We start from the raw sequence: 24,853 nt of genomic DNA, 5'->3' as shown, positions 1-24,853 counted from the left end.
TAACACAGGGCGGTCCAAAATTATATTTCTTATTTTAAAATCTAATAATTAAATAACTAAATAAATATAACCATGCAGCTCTCAACATGTTATTGCCCAACTCAAATAGTTTCCATTCACATACCAACAGACGTTTACATGCGTACCATTAGCGGCTCTCGACACGTCTAACCGGTATTCAGTGTTGAGTATACGTTCGCTGCAACATGTTCACATTATTCTTAAGATGTCCTTATTCCTGTACTGATGTCAATAATTACACTACACCACAATCATTGGCTTGGTCTTTGCAAGCCAAACGACGAATTGAACTTTTTTCCACGATTGCCATTTTACGGGGCGACACAACTCACTGAGTGAAAAAAAAAAAAAAAAAAACAACATAATAAAACTGTTTAAGATGTGCTAAAAGGTGTGGAAAATTGCATGGTGATATTTCTTTGGTCATTTAATTATTAAATTTTAATACAGAAACAATAATTTTGGACCACTCTGTAGTATGGAACTTTAGCAGATATAATGTGACGATACAAACAAGTCCATACTCAATTCTCCTTCTTTTTGCAGCTGACAACTTAAAAACATTGGCTGAAAATAATATGTAAATATCTCTGTTCCACGTAATAGTCGTAAAGCAGCCTCACATACACACAATTGGACAATACCACGCAATGGGTTTTTGTTTGTTTTTAAATTTCGCTCAAAGCTACACGAGAGCTATCTGCGAAAGACGTCCCTAATTTAGTAATGTAAGACTAGAGGTATGGCAGTTAGTCATCATCACCCACCGCCAATTCTTGGGCAATTCTTTTACCAACGGATAGTGGAATTGACCGTCACATTATAAAGTCCCCACGGCTGAAAGGGTGAGCATGTTTGGTGTGACGGGGATTCGAACCTTCCACCCTCGGAGTCGAGTGCCTCAATCATCTGGCCATGCCGGGCCCGGAAACTTCAGGAGAAACAATAATCAAGTTATGGAAGTGTTCCCTCGCGACTACGTGAATTGTATACTTAATTTCGCTAACTTTAATATTTAGTTTGGTCGTTATAAGTAACGTAATTTACGAAATAACTTTATTGTCACCCAGGGCACACTAAGATAGTGTTATGTGTAATATATTCCTACACTAGAACCATAATTCACTTTAAAGCTTTAAATAACTATATTTCATATTAGTTCAAATTGTCAACTCTGTTATATCGTAAATAATAATAAATCCTATTTGTATATTTATGGAGAACGTCAAAGACCATATAAGAATCTGCATCCTGTTGGATATACAGGACTGTTTAGTGTAAGCGTTATTATTAGAATTATTTCATAACTTAATATTTAATGATTATTTAGTTTCCAATGACAGGAATGTTCAAAGTTGTTTTTTGCAAAATCGTTAGTTAATACATATTGATTACGTAGCTTGGTGTTAATCTGTATTATATATAGAGTTAGATTGTTGTGTTCGGTTTTAGTAACATCGTTGACACCATGTTAGTAGAATATCCGGTATTTCTCTCGTTAATTTAAGTGAGTATTGTGCCGTGATGGGTGATTTCTAAAGTAAAAAAAAAAAGACTCAAGTGAAGTTTTTTCAGAAAAAAGAATAAAATATGAAGTTATTCTGCGTGTGAACGATTAGCCGCAACGAGTGATGTTTTAAAGTAAATTTTACAGTTTAATAGCGACAAAAAGAATAATTAATCTTGTGAAAGAGTATTCTAAAGTATTTAAATCCATCTTTGTTGACTTTAACAAAAAGAAAACAATTAAATAAAGTTCGAGATATAACTGTGGTAACCCCAGAGTAACGTAAATGAATTTATTTTAAATTGCACAGCAAAAGAAAAAAAAACAACCAGAAAAATAATTTCTCTTGGCAGTTGGATTCTATAGTAATTGAATCAAACTGTGTGAACTTGATACAAAAATGAATTATTTAGAGTCTCAGATAAAACTGTAATATTCTATCGTGTAAAGAATTTCTGTACATACGTTTGACTTGTTTTGGGATATATTAATTTAAAACAAGTTGGTTATATGCTGGCCTCTCTATTGTTCAAATTTATCGCCGACGAGTCACAGACACCTACTACAGAAGAATCCTAGCCCATTAATATGCATAAACATAGCAGCTCGTATGGGTCTAGCATTTACAACAGCGAAGTTTTTAGAGTACGTTTCTGAAGGCGTAAGTTAATTGCTTTAAATTATCCCAACATAGTTAAACTTCTATCTCTGAACTAGAGCATCTTGTATGCTGCAAAGTGTATAAATATTATTATTCACAATAGCATCTAAAAATGTTACTAATGTCTACTAACTTAAAGTGTTGTATAACGGTTACACTTTGTAGTAACTATTCATGAATCACAAGTTTCAGTTTAAATAAAAATAACATTTCAATTTAAAAAAAAATACATTGTAAGTATTTTTAATTAATCTGTTTAATTTTGTTTTAATATTTATTTTCTTTGTATAACTTAATATATTAGCATTATAATGATTCTTTTATTTTCCAGTTTTGTTTATGCTATGAAAATACATAGTTATTTATTAAGGTTGTACTTTAACACGTTATTTTTAAAACAAGGCCAAAAGATACTAAAAGAAAATTAACATTTATTTATACACATTGATTTTGTTCGTTTGTTTAGAATTAAGCACAAAGCTACCCAATGGGCTATCTGTGCTCTGCCCACTACGTGGATCGAAGCCTGGTTTATAGCGGCATGAGTCCGCAGAAATATCGCTGTCCCACTGAAAGGCATACAGTTTGATAAAGCTCCATAAATGTGAAATGTCATGACTAAAAATCAATATTTCTCTATAACTAACTGAATGATCGAGTTCCTTCAGGTGTTTGGAATTTTTAAATGAAACTAATAACAGACTACATGACTTTTTTCTCTACTCTTGAAAGTAAAATAAAACAATTATTAGGACATTTCCAACAAATTGTTAAAAAATGTAAAAAGTATGCATATATATAGTAAACATAATACAATAACATAAAATAACATTGTATACCCATTCTGTTTCGTTTTCTGGACATATTAATAGATACCAAAGCAACCAGTCCGAATAATATTTATATAAGATTTTTATATAGAATAACACAAGTTATCTTCGAAAAATACACTTTAGAATAATAATTTTCATATAATAAAAGTTGTACATTTATTAGATACCAACGACAACTGTTCTATATATATCTATAACTATACGTATCAATGTGGGATAGCGATAAATCTGCGGACTCACACCGCTGTAAACTGGGCTTCGATACACGTGGTGGGCAAAGCACAGATAGCTCATTGGGTAGCTTTGTGCTTACTTCTAAGCAAACGAACAATATATATATATATATTGCAACACTTTTCACTGTAGAATGAAATAAATCATTGAAGATGTATTAACTAGTACATATATTACATCTAAAATCAACTAAAATAATGAAATAGAAATATTTGAAAACAAATACGTTTTAGTTTACCCAAGATGAAAACTAACTTATAAAATATTTTAAAATTTTTTTCCATAACTATCAAGTTAAGATTTGTTTGTTCGTTTTTAATTTTGCGCAAAGCTACACGAGGGCTATCTGCGATAGCTGTCCCTAATTTAGAAGTGTAAAACTAGTAGGAAGAGAGCTAGTTATCACCACCCACCGCCAACCTTCGAGTTACTCTTTTGCCAACAAACAGTGGGATTGACCGTCACATGATAACGCTCCCACGACTGAAAGGTCGAGCATGTTTGGTGTGACGGATGGGCGGTGGGTGGTGATGACTAGCTGCCTTCCCTCTAGTCTTACACTGCTAAATTAGGGACGGCTAGCACAGATAGCCCTCGAGTAGCTTTGTGCGAAATTCCAAAACAAACAAAACAAACTCGTGTCACTTAGCTAAACCTTGCTATCCTTGATCTATTTTCTCCATCATATCCGCAGTATGGATAAATATTAATGCTACGAACAAACTATAAGATGAGCTACGACATATTACAAAGGTAAGCAACTATTATTTTCTTGGTACTATTATGTTTAAAATAACAGATATATTACTGTATTATTCATCTAGTGCTAAAGTAAAAATTCACTGTCAGTACACACTTTACTCGGATGTCTGTCTAGTATTATTCAAAAAACACCTGCTGTTTTTCGAACCTGACTTACTAGTTGTTTCTTGTTTATACTTACGTAGATGGAATTACGCAGTGGGGTATGAAAAAAAAAATTCTGCCACTAACTTTATGTTCACGTGAACGTTTGGTATCTGCTGTCCTTCGAAGAATTGTTTATTTATTTTTTATTTTACGCAAAGCTACACGAGAGTTATCTGCGTTAGTTGTCCCTAATTTAGCTGTGTAAGACCAAAGGGAAGGCAACTAGTCGCTCCCATCCACCGCCAACTCTTGAAATACTCTTTTACCAACGGATAGGAAGATTAACCGTAATATTATGAGACCTTTACGACTGAAAGGGCGTGCATATTTGGTGTGACGCGTCCCTCAGATTGCGAGTCGGGCGCCCTGACCACCTGGCCATGTTGGGTATCGCCGAAAGAATAGTGAATGCTGTAGTTTCAATATATATTCTTCATGACACTGCTATCAACACTAAAATTTTATGTAAGTTATTCACGGAAAAGTACCTCAGAAGAATGAAGCATGCTAGCTTGTTATTTCAGTAGTGCAAACATTTACGTATAAGATAGGTAATGATTGAAGTACAGAGTTATTTAAATTAGTAATATAATTTAACAATTAATAACTACTTTGTATGTAGATAGTACAGTACTTTACTGTAGTAAAATGTATATATTTATGCTAATTTAAGACTAGCTCCCGGTGCAGTGTTACAACAGAATAATTAATTGTTCAATTTCACTGGATGTTTGTGAACAGATGTGCAATTTTGTAAGCTATATTTCATGTAAAAATTGCTACCAGATTCGATATAATTTGACCTTTTTTTTTTTTTACAAATTTCTGGGAGGCATGCCCTCAGACCCCTGTAGCATCTTTTTGAATGTTGATTGTGATTTGTACCTATGTTAGCTTTTGATCTCACAAATTAGAAACCCCTTCTCAAACATTATGCATACAGACCTCATATGAAGTCGCATTTCTATCAATTTTCGATCAAATCTCCTAAGGAAAAATGCTGGATCCGGAAAACAAATGTAACATAATTTAAGTTTCATTTCGAAGCCACTTTTCAATGAACTTAGTTGAAAAATATCTCTTAGAAAAATATAAACAGCCTCCAATCCAATATTCTGTCGTCACAATGAGTATAATACAGAAGTAGGCAAACTAGGCTCATCGGACCTTGGTTGACCTTGTAGCTACTATACCAGTAACTATTAAGCCAAAACCTGTATAGAAACCTGTTCCCCAACTCACATGACGTAGGCTTCCTATATAAAGATTCCTGGATGATGATAGTAGAGGTCATTTAGTGAACGATCCATTCTCCTAACATACGGTTTGATTCAGCTCTTAGTGCGGGTTCTTTCCTTAATATTGTTATTGTAGAAGTTGTCTTTGTTTTCAGATAAACCATTTGTCAGGAAAAAATAAATAAATTTCGTTTCTCTGTTGTCTGCAGTAAAATGAAATCCCGTAATTATATCATGGTTGTAGCTCAAGTGGAAAATAAAACTGTGACGGGATGCGTGTAGTTTTGTATTATTTACTTTGGCGTCTCCAGAGTAGATTAAACCACTACTTATGAAACGTTTAAAAAGACTTTGAAGGTGTTTTTTTTTTTCCCTCTTCATAAAATAATTATTGAATTAGCATTCTATACCGCAATGTATATGTACCATGCTTAGTGTTTTTTTATTTGATTTAGTTACATATTAAGAAAAAATCTTCAGAATCTGGTATTAAAGACGCCGAAAGCGTGAGAGGATGCACATCGGTGAGAACCACTCCAATACGAACGTACGTCAACCTAGGAAGTCAAACATTTTTGTAAATTCTACACGGACAATTCATTAGACAGGACATTTACCGCTAAGGCTGAAGTGACAGTACTCTTAGGCTTAACTTCAGTGAGTATTTTTATTTATCTTTACGTAGATATTTATAATATATTTAAGTAACGTAGCATCAGATGAAGATTAGAGTTCACTTTTAAGTTCATACAAGTCTCCGATCTAAAGTCTGGCGAAATGGGAGGAAAATTAACTGGGTAATAGTTGTCGAATTATCACGTACTTGCATACCTCTCTTAGTTTTAGAGGTGGCTTAATTTGTGAAATAAATAATTTTGCAGATTATTTTATATGCAAAGGAATATTTTAGATGGTAAGTTCGTCACATGTATATATTGCTCTAAATTGTTAAATCTTTGATATTCGTTATGTGTTATGTATGTTTAGAACAGTTTAGTCTCCAATTGTAACGATAGGCTTAAACTAGACGACTGTTGGAAAAATCGCTTGTAAGTTTTCATCTTGTTTGTTTGTTTTTACTTTAATTATATTTTTTCAAATGCGTTCTCTTTAAACGTGTTTGTAATCATTTGTATACTTTGCACAAAAAGTGTTATTCGCATTTACGAACAACATTTGCGCAATACTTAATGCATGTGACTTTATAGCATATCAAGTTTTTACAAAATTCAATCAAAGAAACTGAAACATTTTAAACGTAAATTATTATCTCTGGATCAAACTGAAACGTCATACGATGTGAACGTTTTTTCAAGATACGAAAATTTTCGATTTTCTCGGATGTGTAAGCGCTAAAGGAAGCAAACTAATCATTGTTCTCAGATATCTAAACACCAAAAAGTACTTTTAATGCTTTAATCTCCAAAAAGTGATGCCTGTCTCTAAATGTTAAAAAAACCGTATTTAAGTATGGTATATTTAATAGTACTTTAGATATTTAATGTTTATTTCCTTGTGAATACTAAGAGTAGTCTTGTTATTTTCAAATAGGTAATGGGCGAGAGTGGTTTGGCGTTAGTGTGCTCGAACTGTAGTTGTGAAAACTGGTTGCAACGAATACGTTCTCCTTGCTTAGGGCCGTGGTGCACCGTAGAGATGACTTTCAATTCCATTATCCCATAATTGATAATATTGTCATATGCCTTTCTCCAAAACTTAAGACAGCTGAACGGGAAAAACAAAAATTATTGCATAGCTTTGTGCTACAATTTTAAACAAAAGGGGTAAACACTACAAGTAACATATCTTTAATTTCTAACGAGTAAATTAAACTAAATGTTATGTGGTAATCGCTAAGAGAGTGGGTTAACTTTAATCCGTTATTCTCGGACGTTTAATAAGTGGATTTAGTATTTTATATCGAACTATGTTTCTAGAGCCTTGCCGGTTGCTTTTTTTCTTTTTGTTGTCGATATCAAATTATTTAATAAATGTATGTCAAAGTAGGTACACCTGTATACAGATATAACTAACGCTAAAATCTCTTTTGAATCTGAATAAGGTGTGTGTGTGTGTGTGAAAACTTAAAACTATTAAATAATAGCATCGGATGAATCTGCTAGAAGATAGTTTAATTCTAATGTACTTTTGCATTAATTATCCCAGCAACGTATTCCCAAGTACTTCAACCCTTTTTAATTATCGTAAACTCCGCATAATACTAATTGTTTATTTTGCTATTTTAAGAATACATAATTTTATATATTATAAATGTAAATGGTCGGGATTAATGACGGCCCTTTCTGAAAAATACTATATTAACGAGTATTAAAGAATATATGAATTGCCCAGGTTTTTAATTGCACACATCTCTATTCAGAAATTTAAAGCAAAGATTAGCGGTAATTTAATCCGCCAGAAAATATAAAACATCCACACACTTTGCTGAATGACCTTGTAACCGGTTACTCAACTTTCTATTAGCCTACACAATATACTCATTGTGTAGGCTGTCTTTCAAGCCAATAAAGAAGCGAACCAAACCTTTCTATCTTCTTGTACAACATTGAACTAGCCAGCCTGAGGTAGCTTATTGTATCAGCTTCAGGAATTTTAAAGCGTAATTTTCACCTGTTCAATTAATAATTCTAACTTATAAGTTTTAGACGTTTAAAAAATTTATAACATTCATTAGGGCAAAGAAATGTAAACTTCAGGATATAGTCTGTTAATTACCTATAATGTCCAAATATTTAAATCCGCAGTATAAAAAAAGAAAGAAAGAAAGAGGGGGTCCATTATACCAAGTATTGCTCCTAATAAATGCCCTAATAGCTCGCAATAACTTTGGATTCGATCGCTGTGGTGTACACGGCTCAGGTAACTCATTACGCAGCTTTGTTTAAATAAATCTGTTACGTCTGTTGTACTTGTACTGTGTTACACAACTTATTTTGGAAGACCCTCCAATTTATTATGTTACTATTATAACTTAAAATAAAACTAAGTTAAACTGTAATATATTAAGTTAATTAAATGTACAAATGTCAATTTTGTTGTTTTTGCCACCAAGATTGATACAGCTTTCTTTAGTAAATATAGTTTTAATGTACAAACAATAATACAATTTGTAATAACTGTTATTATGAATAATAATTTTTATATACAAGAGTTGTACAAACTTACCAAGAACGTTGAGTCTTCTATCTGATCCAAAATAATTCGCTTAACGGTGAGCTAGCTAGCTTTTAGCCGACTGCACGTTAGGTTTTTACCACTAAGTTGTATAATGTCTTCGTAAAAATACTAATGTCCGATGTTAATCCGCTGAAGTTAAACTTTTTTTGTAATGTTCGAAATCTATAAAGGTTCCTGGTCAACTATCTGAAGTTTCTCGATTTAATAAGCGTTAATCGCAGTTATGGCTTACGAAGTTTATAGTATACCAGCCTAACTGTGTGTATGTTGTACATTGTCTCATGGCGTGTCGTGTTTGGTTTAAGCTTGAGAGAAGAGTATCTAAACGTTTAGCTAAGACAACAATGCTGGTATTTACATGTATACATTGTTGGTTCGTAGACTCAATCTTCAAATGCAGTGAATAGGCGGGAATTTCGCAATACAAATTTACATGTAAGTTGCGTATATATAATTTTTAATATAGTTAACTAAAAGAAACGTGCATATCAAAATATTTAATTGTAAATCCTATCTGCATTATGTTCACGGTGAGGAACAAAACCTCGAATTGTAGTGTTATAACTCGGACATAATGCTGACCGCGAAATTTAGAGAAATGTAAAATTAAAGGACTACCTTATAGAATTAATGTTTCATCGCCTGTTTAAAGAAAAAAAAACTAACTACACGAAAGATTTTTGATAACACCAGTGGATGAAGCAGGTTTTATTTACTGTAACAGCATTATTTTAATTGAGATCAAATTTATTAGCACTTTTCACATTATCAATGAATTTAGTTGAAGAAAATCTAAACCTTTTTTTATATTTCCAGAAACTACAGTACGTATAAGATGAACTTTAATTCGAATTGTAAGGTCAGGTTAAGACACAGTAGGCTTGCTGAGTGGTCAAAACAACCTAATGCAGGACACACCGAGTGTTATTGACAGGTGTGATAGTTTAGAGATAATTCCTCTTTTCTGTAGCTCTGACTATGTTGATCCAAACTACATATTTTCAGTGGATGTGCTTTACTTTATCCTTACTTCATGTTCTAAATTCAAGGTAACTCATCCTGAAATACACGAAATGTAAAATCAGATTTTAAGTGATTTTTTTTTATTCTCATCGAAAGTACTTTAAAGTTTATTTGATAGACAAACGTATCTAACTTTGATGGTTTTTCTTTCAAATATAACGCACTGATAGCTTTGCAACCTAGTTATATGTCAAGTTTGGTTTAAATATAACTCTCATAAAGTTATTAAACGACAACAAAAACAAAAGCACTTTTTAATATTGACATGTTTTTGCGTATGCCTACGTAAAGTCGCATAAGCTATAGGTCTAAAATATCTTGCTTCACTTAAACGTAAAAATGGATCGCTCTTCTTTTTTTTTTCAGTCTGATTAAACACAACTAATCTAGAGCAACAAAACTATGTAATGAAAGCACATGCAGATACGTAAGTATTAAATAGACTAGACAAGTAGATTAGCATTTTGTAGTTTAAGTTTTCAAAATAATCATACGGTTGGATGGTTGTTATTTAATACTCATTGCTACATTTTAAAGCACAAGTTTGCTCATTTTTTATGAAATTATCTTAAACAGCGCTTAGCGTCATGTGATATTAGCTTAAATAGTTAGCGTAAATAATGATTCTTTATACCGTTATACAGAATCCATGGGGGTGATGACAAACTGTTTATCTAGATTCCATAGTGTTACTATAAAAGAAGCTGTCCTCACTATTTTATAGGGAAAACTACCCCCACATACGTACCGAATAAAAGTAGCAATCCTAAAGCTAATGTTGGTTACTATCGTGTATTACTTTCTTACTAGCTATGACTTTGTTTTGATAAATTCATATCTAATAAAAGGAAAAAACATCCTTGTATATAGGGGGGGGCAGCCAAACATGAAGACGTGAAATTAAAATTTGCGGCCAAACTGCACTTATTATTGATAGCAATTTTGCAACAAATTCCTTCATCTGTTAGTGATGCCATATATTGTGGTTTACCCACTACAGTGTTTCAAGTTAAACAAAAAATGAGACCTGGCTAACTAACAAATGAATATTTGATGTAAAATTCTTTTCTATTGCAGCTACTAGTTTGGCTACCAATTTTGATTTTATTTCTTTTTTTTAAATCGTATGCTTAACTTTTTTTTTGGCTTCCATTTTTTAATCTAAGATGTTTTTGTTTGATTTAGGTAATTATTAGCTCAGTACAAAATGTTAAAACAGCGATGTGTCCTTTAAATAAAATTTCATTCATTGATGAATGAAGTTGGAGATGTTAATCGAAACACTTATTGAATTATTGTATGGTTCATTAAATGTTGAAATCGTTTTAAATAACGTTTCATTGCACGATTTTGACATGGTTGAACTGATTAACGTTTAAAAACTAAAGCTCTGGTATTACCTAGTACGTACATACAGCAATCTATTCGCAATTTTCGCTGAGGTTCGAACCCCGTTACAAACATACTTTCCTTTTCAGTAGTTTTATCTTTTGAAATAAAATTTATTTACTTGGATATCCCAGATGTTATGATAGTGCTCAGTGAGTCTTATGTAACATTTTTGGGATGTAGAATGCTAAATTCGTGAGTTTCAATAACCCTTCCTTTTTCCTCAGTTTATTTTGTGTGTATGGACGTTGTGGGCTTGAATATATACATCTCTTATTAGAGAACATTGATTAAATCATATCAATTGTGTTCTAATTAGTTATTTACTGCTACTAGATAGATAAGCTATATTGTCCAGTTTAATCAAATGTCATTACTACTTTTTCCTCCATTTATACAATATTTTGAAGTAAACAAGCTTTTTAGTTTCAGTTTTACTTAATTCTTTCTTCATCTAAGGAAATCGTATTATAACACATCTTGGAAAATTACATGTCTGTAGAAAGTAGTGACACACCTTATTTCATGACGTAGTATATTTTCGTTATTCCTAGCAGGTGCGTTATGTATTAAGTAGATGCGTGTTCTGTCATTTAAAGATAGAGTAAACGTCAAATGTTTTAGATTCTCTTTCCTCGTACAGAAGTTGTTGTATTCCTTTCTTTACGACTGTATTATCTTCATGTGAGCAATAATTCCCATTTTTCCTGCACATATTTTTGTTTCTTTGTTAAGAGCAAAGCTATACAAAGGACCATCTATGCAATCCCCACCATGGGAAACGATATCCGATTATCAACATAATGGGCAATTTTATTTATCACTGAGCCAACGGAGGCTTTCGAATCTGTTGTACTCTTGCGAAAAATAGTCCCCATTTTATAAGCATAATTGACACACTTAAATGTTTTATAATTTAGCCCTTTTTAACGTAATCTTATGTTTCTCATTATCTAAAATTCATTGGGTATATTTTCATGATGTAACCCTTAGTCTTAATATAAAGGAAAGTCAAATTTTGATGCATTATTTCTAGATACTTTTATAGAATATTTTATAAATACATGATCTGAATATTTTATTTACACATGTTTCAAAGACTAGTATCAAACTTACTGTGGGTTGTTTTTTTTTGTTTTTTGTTTTTAATCATTAGATATTTTACACAGCGATTTGCTTTCTTGTATTTCTAATGTATTCAAGTACACCATATCTGTAAGTTTTTTTTTTAGAATTTTAATTCTGTGGCTTTTGATAATTTAACTAGAATGAGACCATCAAGTTTTCCTAGCATGACTTCTTTAACCTCAATTCGCCCACGTGCCACGACCACGCAAGCACGTGGGAATCGCATTGTTGACGATAACTCTTAAAATTCAGTTTCTTAGGTAGCAAATAAAAGAAGCCGAAATCGCAAGTTACTTCTGTCTGTAAAAGACCGGTACAAGGTTGTTTGAAACCATCATGAATTACTGTTTAATTTTCTCAGTACTGAGAATTCTAATGAGATTCTATCATAGACGAATATCAGTTTAGTGATAAGGCGTGGGTGAGAACGAATGCTTTGTGTGAACTGTGCTAACTTAGTAATCCACTCTTATGTACTTACCATTCTCTAGTGTCTGTTTTATTGCAAATCTACACCGTGGATTGTCTCCTTCGGGAATAGGTTTGTTTGTTTTTCTTGAATTTCGCGCAAAGCTACACGAGGGCTATCTGCGCTTCGGGAATTGGACCCGAAATTTAGTGTTGTTCGCGTTAAAGATTATCATCGAACCACCGGAGGGGGTGGATGAAGCAGTTCTCTGAATATTACAAAAATCTTAATGTTTTAATGACTTTTTATATCAAGTTCACTCCTTTTTCCAACTTTGTGTGTGTAAATTGTCTTATAGTTCTTTCGGTGCATTAAAATCAAATAACATAACTGAAGAATACATCACCCTGTTTTTCATGATGCATTGATTCTAAACAAATCTTACTGACAAATGTAAACTGAAAACGACAAATACACAAGTAACAAAGAAACAAAAGTGATAAGAGATTCAAAACACCCAGAATTTCCAGTCTATTTATCCAAGAAATGGATCAACGGTGTTCTGTTTATTTTTATGGCTTACGCCTAAACCATGGTACGTCGCATCACGTCATGTTATCAATGTATCATAACTGAACACTGTAACTTACTTTTCAAAACGATAGCATAGTTTCATATTTTATAACTTGAAAGAGTAACTATATTCACACAGTAGAAACATGATCTAGGTTAATCTCTGGCTCACTTACAAATATGAAGATGATATACTAGTAACTACTATGCGCTAAGTTCAAAGAACCTTTGGAAGATGGTATGTTTTCAAAAAAAATTTTAGTAATGGATCTTTATGACGTGCGCGCCCCCAGTGGCGCAGCGGCATGTTTCCAGCACCCTCTCAACCTGGATGTTATGACCTGTTCACTATCTTCTTACGGCCGTGACCTGTACATACTCATTCTACTTTCCATTTATAACCTGCACGAGACTTCCTGTTCTTGCTGTAACGTGCCTTACATATAACTTCTTCCTGCTGTAACCATTTCCTTACTACTGTAACTTGTTTTCTCACTAATGACCTGGGCGCATCTATTAACTGTACGAGTAGCCCACCGTATTTCTTTGTACTCTTAAGAGCTGCTACACCACTCGTTGTGATCAGGACACTTTCCTTTAATGTTACAACCTTTGTTGCTTTTTACAGTTCATCCTAACTGCTTTCCATTTTTATTTCTTCAAGCGTCACAAGTTTCTTGTTCTTATTACCTCCACATTTATATGTACTGTAACATTTTGCATTCTTCAATTATTTACATTTTGTAAAGTATGGACGCTCTCGTTGTTATCTCTACACGTTATTACTGTTGTTACTTCGCTGTTTAGGCTGTGATTATAAACACCATTTATTCTTTATTATAGCCTGTAAACATTTATTTCATTAGTTTTGCGGTTTAATCTCTGTTAACGTCTACTTTTCTCGGACATTGTAGATAAATTTTATTTTCTTGTATCATAAGAAGCCTGTCAAACAACTGTGTGAACGGTATTTCTGAAGAAAGTCTGTATCTTTATAACATTCCAATATTAATATAGTTTTTATCGTTGAATGTTAGTGTATTCAAATAACCTTACTAAAATGGTTAAATTCTATTTTTCATTTTTTTTTAAATTGAACTTTTACTACAATAAGTTTTCCATATTTAATCGTCCGTCGCTACTACAGCGGTAAGTCTACGAATTTACAACGCTAAAGTCAGGCGTTCGATACCCCTCTGTGAATTCAGCAGATAGCCCAATGTGGCTTTGATATAAAAGAACACTCTATATTTAGTGTTTTGTTTCTTTGTAGTTTAAGCACAAAGATTCATGGGTATCGAAACTGAGTTTCTAGCATTGTAAGCCTGCAGACGTGCCGCTGAAGGTCTGTTTAGACCCCTTTTGCACTTGTTTATCAAATTTTAAACTGTTTTTCAGAAACTGTACCGTTACCATGACAACTGTGGAGGAATCTTTTCTTCTAGTGCCGAAAATTATTGATTCAAAAGTTTCGATAATCGACTTCCTATCTCCAGAGAAAACGGGAAACGTCGAGGTGAGAACAATTGTTTTCTTTAGTCCATTTGACAAACATTGAAACCGAAATAATGACGATAGCGGTAAGCAACTCGCACTGGTTAACTTATCAGTTACCTTTTTCCTTTTTTAAAGGAGGTTGTAATAAAACTGCTTATTGTCCTTGTAATATACTATATAACGTGTTTTGAATCAGTAGGGGCATGGTTTGGCTCTTTGGTAAAGCTCTGGAACTAGGGACCTAAGTTCGAATACAAATGATACCTCCAAATATTCCCTGCACTTTAAGCTGTTAGTGCAGTATTAGAATGAATCAATCCTTGAATGTGTGTGGCCGTATTAATATTTTATTGACTAGCTGGTTTTCCTCTGGTCAGTAGCTCAAAATTTTAGGGACGACGACAGATAATCTCGGTAGTTTTGCCATAAATATAAATACTGAAGTAATGGCATGTTTTATTTTACCTATTTGAACCTCCCCCCCCCCTGTTATTCAAGCAGGTTTGTTTTATTTTGTTTGTTTAAAATTAAACGCGAAGTTACATAATGAACTATCTGTGCTCTGCCTAACACGGATATCGAAACCCGGTTTTTAATGGTGTGAGTCTGCAGACATACCGTTGTGCCACTGGGGGCAACTTGGTTTTATAACGTTATTTCATGACACAAATCATAATTATATACTAATGACGGTAAATTACATTAAACTCGCTTTCTTTATGGTGTAACGCATATTTGTTTATTTTTTAGTTCATGAATTTACTTACTATCTGAAAATCTTTTTCCCTTTTTTATACAGTTATGTTCGTTATACAAATACAAAATTAGGCGCTAGTAGTTTACATACCTGCAAATATTTGGAAAATTAACCTTAATCTCCGATAAATCAACGGTAAGACTGCTGCCATGTAACACGAAAATTTAGGGCTTGGTCCATGCGGTAGACACAATACACATGATTCTTGAACTTTGTATTTAAGAACAATGAAAAAATAAAACGTTTAAAAGTCCTAAACGATGTTATAAACATTGAGAATCGCACGTAAAGACGTTTGTTAAGCTTACGATTTTTTCAGAACTTTATAAATAGGGTAGCTTTGTTTTTGTTTGTTTCCTTTGTTTTGAATTTCATGTAAAGCTCCAGAAAGCTATCTGCGCTAACCGTTCGTTGTTGAGATAAATTCATTTTTGGATCTTAAGAAATGTCTTCCTTAAGTTGAATAAACTGTAAACATATTCTTGGTTCCTGATAAAGGAATATTGGTTCAATATAAGTTCTGTGTCGTGGAAGGACTTTTACTTCCATACATTTTCTAAAATACATCTTCGAAAGATGTATTCATTTAGTTTGTAAAACGGCTTATTTAAATACGTGGAAAAATGCGTGAACTTTTAACCACAAAAATAACTTATCGTGTAATGTTTGAAAGCAATGCGTCTAATGTTTATCTTCTCAATTAAGGACACCGGAAGTTCGTATCCGTTGACGACAAGTTTACAGCGTGATCGTAATGTAGCTAGCAAGCAATGGAAACTGTATAATTCCAATAGTTGACTATTGTGAGTTTATTTTCGAGAGACATGAATAGGTTTACATTTCTTATTGAATGTGATGTTCAAACTTCAGACATACAACAACAATGTTGTATCCCAAGAAGCAAAATTACTTGTTTAATTCCCCACTTTCCGCTGATTGTACAGCGTTGTCTACATATTTCATAACGCTAGAAATCGGGTTTCGATACCTATGGTGAACAGAACATAAATAGCCCATTTTATACCTTTTTTAATTCCGGACAAACAAACTTTTCGTAATTTACACGAATAACATTAAATACCACTTTTGACTGAGAAAACACTAAAGCAGGTATGGCGAACTATTCGGAATGCAAGTCCTTGAACAGTTTATCCTCTTACTCCTCTGGTGGGTCAAGGATAGGGTTATGGACTTACAACCCTTAAAATATAGGGTTCGATTCCCACTGATGAACAGGGCGCTGATAGTCCAAAATCTACAAACATTACGATCTCAAATATAATGACTTTTTTCTTTTGTAATGAATTGAAAATATCCATTTCAATATCGTACAAGAATGTGTTTTTTTTTGTTTTATTAGAAGGAATAAAACTTAATTTATAGCTTATGTTTTAGTCTTTTTCGATTTTTTTAGTTAATCTTTCACTGTCGATGAAATTTTAGCTTCTTAGTCATTTAGCAGTGTTAAACAAAAATGTAATTACCCAATATTTTCTTTATTTAAATCAATGCTTATAAATAACTTTCACTGAGTTTTATGTTAGTTCAATGCAATTCAGTGCAATAAAAAACAAACTATATATTTTCTTTAGGAGTAAAAAAAATTAGGGTTCGTGAAACTTTGAATTTAATATATACCACTCCTACCATTCACGAGGTGGCGTGGGAAACAATGGTAATAAAGAACACGCTCCTAAACGTAGGATGACATTGATCTCCAAACTGGTATCGCCTTTATACACACACGCACCCTAGAGAGGTTACAGTTGAAAGAAGAAAAACAAAAAAAATAAAATTTAAGCAGTAGTTAACGAAGTAATCAACGTTTAAATCTGTTACCAAAGCTCCGAAAATCTTTAACATACTTAATTCATCATAAATAAACTTTAATTAAATGACATTTCATTTATTCTTTCATTGTGATTTTTTTTTCTTGGGAATTGTTGCAGCTCGACATGTTATCACTGTATACATTTCGACTATTTCCATTTTTTACTTGTCATCAAAGACTAGGATTTTCTGAGCCAATAGCAAGTTATATTTTTCCTTGGTATCATCCATTTTGGGCCTCTGGTGACTCTGCGGTAAGTCCTAAGAGCTTAATCAAAAACGGTTTTTGATGCCTTTTTGGGGGGGCAGAGTACAGATGGTACATTTTGTTATCTTGTTAAGCACAAAGCTACACAATCTTTTGTTCTTTCAAGAAATGGCCACTTATGTTGTCATATTTAAAATTTATTATACGCATTGTAACATTTCTGAATGTAGTCGTTTGTTTGCTTGCTAATTTCTCTTAAGCTTTAAGTTGTGATGGAACGGCAGGTGTAAGAATTATAATTTAATATTGCTTAGCGTTTGTAGCTAGTATGTCATCGAAAATCGAGTATGCAGCAGTTCATTCGGACATAAAATGCCATAAGAACGCTCTTACACTTGGGATTTATAATTTCAAGAACAGGGATATCCCCATGTACTTAATGAAATTGAAAAACAAAAATATATCATCAGGACCATCCATAAGAGGCTAGCAACAAGTCGTGCCTAGTCATGGCTAGTAAAGTGCGGTGTCTTGTACCAGATCAGAATCTATGAATGCAAAGGTCACAAACTGAACGGCAAACTCTGTCCATGTACGCAATACAGTTAAGAAGGATCTCTGTCAGGAAAAGCGATACAAGTTACCTGGACACGTACTATTTCAACGACCTATTCGGAAAAGAAAAATCAACTGTGTAAATGATACTAACGAGAGCCAATTGAAGCAGGTGTATAAATGGGACTAATCGGAGAGAATGGTAGTAGGTGGTAACACTCGACGGGTTAGTTTAAGGTGAAGAATGGCTATTAATTATAAGCCTGAAAGCTTAAGCTTAGTTTTTATTATAAACCAGTGTCCCGCTAGTACAGTGGTAAGTCTACGGACTTGCAGCGCTAAAATCAGGGGTTCGACTTCCCTCGGATGATCTCAGCAGATTGCCCGATATGGCGTTACTATGAGAACTCGCTCACTCACTGTGTGTGTGCGCGCGCGCGCCTGCGCGCGTGTGTTGTATTATGTAATAAACAATACACGGGGACGAAAATGTCATTGATATGATATATTCCTTGTTTGCCTTGGGTAAAGGAAGGCAAAACGTGTGGTATATCATACTTTCGGATCAAATTGATTTTCAATATCTTTGAGTGAACTTGAGATTTTTATTCTTTATTTGTTCCTTATTAGTGAAATAACATTTGAAAATGTCAGTCGTGACGAAACATTACGAACACTTTTCATGCTTTAGTGTATCAGTATTTTTGTTTGAAACTTTGCTATACAAGACTATGCCTTGTGTGAAAATAGGCCAAGTAATTTTACTAGATAATATAATAGTTGGTCTGATAATACTAATTAAACTTTATGTAAATATTGGGCCTATAATTGACTAACAAGGCAGATCAGTTTTTGAATGAACCATTATGGATTTAAGGTAAAAGTACAATGAAATGGCAACTTTGTTGCCAACCTCTCGGGACACTTAGTGCCTGGTTTGAATCGTTGTCTAAGACCTCATTTGAAAAACTGTTACACAAATGAACACCATGAACTGGCAATTTAGGTGCAATTTTTATAAAAATTTACCATAGTTTTCATCAGATCCTGAGTAAAGAATAGGTTTTATTAAGAACCAAGTGTCATACATTTTAAATGTAAAATAATTTTAAGTAAATAATGTCAAAATATTTTTCACGGCATTAATTTTTAGAATTTTTAAGAAAAGAAATATACCAAAAGTACTCATGTGTCATCTTTCAAATACCAGTTTTTTTTTTTTTTTTCTTTTTGTTTGATAAACTTTGAACAAATACTGCTCTTTTGTTGTTCTGAGTGATGGTACATGTGTTCATCTACAGTGTAGAGATAACCAACTTTGAATTCGGTTGATCTTGTTTTTGACCTAGTCACAAAATTCCAAGGATCATTCCCTTTGGTTTACCAAGGTCTTTAATTGTTATTGCTTGAACTGGAGGCTTATACGTACGAGTTCTATTTCATTGCCTGTCAGTCATTTGAAGGTGTAAAAGTTCCAAAAATAATTAGTTTGGCTTTCTTTGTGGCAATGACCACTTGAAATTGGTTACAAAACACTCTTGAAAAAATTAAGTTCATGTCCTGTATAAAGCAAATTGGAAATTTACTAGTTTTCTCTGCCTCTCAGAAGCAGAAACTGGCCACCCATTTCATGCCTCTTCAATATTTTGCTGAAATATTATTATCCAGTCTCTTTTCAAATTAGTTTTTGATCACTACAAACCCTGAAGAATATTTTCTTGACAAATCTTCTGGTAACCACATATGTCAACTGAAATTAGTGTGCTTAGAAATGCTACAAACTTAAGTGCAATTTTGGTGCTATTCCAAAATTCTTTCAGAGTTTATATATTCTGACATGCTTATATTTTTTAACATTTTATTGTATTTAAATTATAACTTCAATTTTGAAATGGCACTTTCTAAATGAAGGGCTTTTTAGTGAGTACAGGAATTTTTCACTGAAAGAAAACGTGCAACATGTACTTAAAGAATTTTCTTATTATAATTCATCTTGAAAACTAAATAACAATTGTAAATACTAGATGCATATTGGTACTGACTACTGTACAGTTCATATGCATGTACTTAGACAATTTTTTTATAAAGTATTTTATTTTTGAAGAGATGTCTTCCTGAGTTCTAATGCAAAACATTTCATTTTTGCCAGGAATTCCCAGTTTAATTCCATATCAAGTATTAAATGAATGATGGAATTTTCAGCTACTTAGAGGTGTAAATAAACTGAATTCAGCATTTCCTTTGTCATTATTTGATTTAACAAGTGACAAGGTTCTGGTATGTGTATTTCTTGAAAATTAAAACAAGTAAATATTAAGTTATGGTAAAGTTTTAGCATGTAAAGTGCTATGCAACATAGCACATCAACCCAAGAGTTAAAAAGGTTCTCTACTGTCCTAAGCATTGTTGTCAAATGTATAAAATGAAAGCATAACAAAATTTTAATTTACTGGATTCATTTTTGCAACAACAAAGGCTTTATTTTAAAACAATTAATTTTGCATATAACTGAATAGTTTACTTCAATTACGTTAGGAGACTCGTAACTATTTAACAATTTGTCTGAAAGTAAAATAGATTAAAAGGAGTGGCCTCTTAAAAAAACAAACAAAAAAAACCTTCATGTATTTAACAACTAGTGCAGATGAGACCATCTGGTAGGTAGAAGATGAATACTAAAAATATTGTTGGAGGAGTGAGAAGATTTGATTGTTCATCATGCAACCAAGGTCTTCTCTTAGGATAGAAAGTTGAAGTAACAGAGGTTTTATGGAAGTTTGAGATTGATTGAAACATATGTTTACTATGGCAACAGTTTGTTCTACTGACTGCAATGTGGAATTGTTCCTAGAAGTATTGAGTCTTCTAAAGACTGACAGGAGATGGTGCAATTTGACAACATAGGTCTCTCAGTCATGTTATCTGGAATGCCAAAATAATACTTAAACTGTTTAGCTTAAACTTCAGGCATGTAATTTCCTCCAACATGTAGGCTTGCAGGATCAGGTGGTACTGAACCCTTTGTTTTAATGTAAATGGTTCAGCATTTGCAATTGAGAATTCAAATGCTAACCAAGTGATTTTGGATTGTAGGCATATTTTACTTTTGTTAGTGTTTTAGCCCAACAAAAACACCTGGTGGACTAAGTTTTAAAAGCTCAAAAGTGAGAACCCAAGACAGCTTTCCCTTTTTTGGGAATGACCTTTGCCTCTCGCACACCTCACTATTTCAGCAACAGTTTTTGAGGATATTTTATATACAAATTCACTGAGAATGTACTAGGCAAGACTGTATGACATCATATAGAAATTAAAAATATTTGTATCCAATGGAGATTGTTTCTGTGACAACAAAGTTTGGGCTGGTCACATAAAGTTGTCAGCATAAGAGGAACAAACCTAGAGCGATAGCTGTACTATAATTGACTCATCTTGTATAACCTGAGGTGCTTGTATCTCTGAAGGCTTGAATTCAACCCAAATCTGTACCACAAGCATCAACAGAAGTGAAAAGTATTCGAGCTCACGGTTTTCCAAGCAATATTAACTTGGCATAGTTACTTGAACTTGCTAAATTGCTAGTTAAACTTTTCAACATGTGTTTGGACTAAATGGCTGTTATGTTGGGTATGTCATACACCACATAAGTAGAAGTGGTGTGCATCCACCTACTTTACATGCTCTCTCAAAATAATAGGAATATTTTGAATGCTGAAATTGACTTGGAACAATATCCTACAACATCTACAGTTGTTAGAGTGCACTTCTACATCTTCAGTATAAGTTTCCAAAAGCAAAGGTTTATATAACTTTTGTGGATGTTATGTTGGTAGATATGGTTACATACATCAGTGCAGTTGATTGGGAATAAATAAAAGTCCAGATTCACTGGAAAATGCTCATCTGTTTATCATATTTAGCTTAGCTTCCAAATGCTGAAATGGCAAAGTGGATAATGTGAGTTAGTCTAAAACTATCACTTAAGTCAATTTGAAATAATTTTAATTTAAGGCTCCTGGCCTGAATAATGCATCTGCCCCTTAAATCTGATAAATCTTGCACTGAGAAAAATATGAGGATGTCTTATTTCTATGTATTTTGGTATTTGGCCTGCACATGAGTCTACCAGTGAGATTATGGAAATGTTTTTTTGCAGAATAAGGAATGCAGGTTTTGAATCTGAAATTAGAGCTCCACATCTTATTTTGCAATGTGGAGTGAAATTTTATAACCCAATAAGATACATTAATCAAAGTTTAGATTGAACTGGACATCAGGGCTTTGTGACTAAACAGTTCTCAGAATACTAGTTTATGTTATATAGCTGCACAATAGCAGGTATAATAAACAGTGGCAAGTAATACTTTTCCTTCAGGTTTGTCTCATAATGACTATAAAGCACATTTATACTAATGTTTGCATTATTGAAATTTTATAATTAACTTTTCATTTCTACACTATAATCTAATCCTGATTTTGTTATTGTTGAAGACTCTGGTGCTATTTTGGTTTGGACAGTGCTATCCATTTATGTTTTGGTACTAAGTCCAGTTATAGTAGGGCTGATAGCAGTATTACCACAACTGCTGGACAAACAAGGAACTGTCTGCAATTGTAATATTTATTAAACCTTTATTTTGTGGCAAAAACTTCAGTATTTGAGAGGTTCATGTGCCTCTGAACTCATTGATTAACTTAAAATCCAGAGGGTATGATTTCACATTTGAATTGCAACATTTTATGAGTACATCCTTGTATATCATCATCTTGGACAATGGAAGTATAATGCAGATGAATTCACTGGTGAGGTGGTGAAAACATTTGAATGTCCAAATACTGAATACCATTCAGCTACAAAAAAACACTCTTAACAGCAGTTACAACATATTATGCATCCTGAGTAATTTTACTAAGGTGTGGACTGAAAATGACACATGATGGAATTTTGGGGGAAAAAAGATCTAGTTTGGGTAGTACTTCCCATGGTGGAAGAAGAATGACTATTATATGTTCGAAGCTTTAATTTGTTTTACTATAATGCAAGTAGAGATTTAAAGATAATGCTGATATTAATATAGAACAATCTGTACGAAGACTTTTTCTCCATGTCATAATATATTTTTACTCTTATTGGGCAATATTACTGATGGAAATTGTCAAGAATATTTCTTTGACTTCTCAGTATTACTGAATTAGCCAAATAAGGCCAGTTAATGTTTTAATAAAAAAGCATAAAATTCATATTAGATTTTAAGTTGCATTAAAAAAAATGCTGTCATTGGGTTAACTGAAGGTAAAGTTTTTACAGGTCCAACTGTGAAAAGTATTTTTGTGCTTTTTTAAAATTTTATCTTTTAATGTTTTTGGTGGTGGTTATTTTGTTTTTTACTATCATAAGGATGTTGATTAAGGTAGTTCAAAATTGATCAATTTGGTTAGGATCACAAAGGAAAGTTTTCTTGTTGTTGTTGTTGTTTTGTTTTTTCAGTCACTGTTTTTCTCAAGAGGAAAATGTTACTGATGGTGCTGACTTTGATCCCATTACAACTCTATTGATTTGATCATATACTAGACAAGAAATGATTCTTTGTGGTACTTTTCATCAGTTTCTAGACATATTAGGACAATTCTATTGTTATTCTAATGCAAGGGCCCCACTGTTAGTTTCAGTGTCTTCCAAAAGTCTCTCTGCACATTAAAAATTACATCAAAACTTGCATTGCAAACGTATACAATAAGATTAGTTTCATGTTTCAGTTAGACTTGTGAACTGCAAAGTGCACAAAGCTTATTATACGTGTGCATCAAAATGAGAACTTTCAAACAAACTAGCACTTAAAAAAAGGATTTAAATTATAATTCTGTAACAATTTGAAAATATAAGCAGAGTATATGATGAGCATTTTATATTTTTCCCAAAGTTGCCATAAGGGTTATAAAATGTATAAATACTGATGTTACAAAGATAAAGTAAAATCAAATCTATAAAATATAAAAGTTCATTAAGTTAGTAAAGTTACTAAATAAAATACAAATGTATAAACTGTACATGTCTCAATTACAGAAAATCTAAACTTAAGGATATTTTAATCACTGTTCTCATTATATATTTAAAAGCAAAAAGTTGATGTTTCATGGACATATCTGAGTGTTTGTTTTAGTTTTTATAAACATGCTTGTAAATTGAGATAAAAGTAGATTTATCTGATCTATTCAGTATAACACTTGGTATTTGTTCTGAGATTTTAAATGAAAGATATTTCACAGTATACAGTGTAAGCATTTTATAGAGGTTCTTTTGTTTTTAAAGATTCTTCTAGTTGGTATATTTGGTTAATATTCTGTTTTGCATGTGTATGAAAGAAATTACTCTTATTAAAGTTTTTTGTTCTTTTTTCTCCTGTATTCTTCTTACTAAAGTATGTTGCATGCTTATTCTATTTAAATTCTCTGCAGCATATACAATACTTTAAATACACAGCTGGTTTGTAGTTTAACTACCTTTCTTTGTTTGTTTGATTAAGTTCATAGGTAAGAATGCTAGCTAGCCTGGAGAGAGAAGGAAAGAAAGATGCAATATTTCACACTTTTGTACACATGAGAGATGGTACATGTATAACATGTAAATAACCATTCTTGAACCATGTTAATCTTGTTTCCCAGCCAGTCTCCCATTCTTGTTGTTTCTAGGCCTTCACATAACTGTTGCTACATAATTCTTCCCGTAAATCTTTTTCTAATGCATTTTCTGGCTTCGTCAGTCATGCAACTTTCTATTTTTGTTAGCAGATGTTATTAGATGAAATGTGTAACAATAGGAGATTTATCTGTACTACATCTTGTGTAGTAAACTGGATAAAGTTGACTCTCTCGGCCAACTCTT

General features: G+C 32.7%; 1 protein-coding gene across 7 annotated transcripts in view; it reads left to right on the top strand.

Annotated features, from left to right (window-relative positions):
• Positions 1-3,990: 3,990 nt before the first annotated feature.
• The window catches only part of LOC143222053 (uncharacterized), a 114,726-nt gene continuing 93,863 nt past the window's right edge, over positions 3,991-24,853 (top strand). For 2 of the 7 annotated variants that reach the window (XM_076447902.1, XM_076447897.1), the window contains exons 1-2: positions 13,663-13,827; positions 14,522-14,639. In XM_076447902.1, coding sequence (XP_076304017.1) covers positions 13,724-13,827; positions 14,522-14,639 — 222 coding nt within the window. In that variant the 5' untranslated portion in view covers positions 13,663-13,723. Of the gene's footprint in view, positions 4,010-4,276; positions 4,631-5,323; positions 6,061-13,661; positions 13,828-14,521; positions 14,640-24,853 lie in introns of those variants that run through there. The other 5 variants (XM_076447900.1, XM_076447899.1, XM_076447901.1 and 2 more) reach the window with 5 other exon arrangements.

This window comes from Tachypleus tridentatus, chromosome 8 (assembly GCF_004210375.1).
Source record: "Tachypleus tridentatus isolate NWPU-2018 chromosome 8, ASM421037v1, whole genome shotgun sequence".
Classification (NCBI taxonomy): domain Eukaryota; kingdom Metazoa; phylum Arthropoda; class Merostomata; order Xiphosura; family Limulidae; genus Tachypleus; species Tachypleus tridentatus.
Note: the sequence above shows the minus strand (reverse complement) of the source record. Positions and strands in the feature narration are given on the sequence as shown.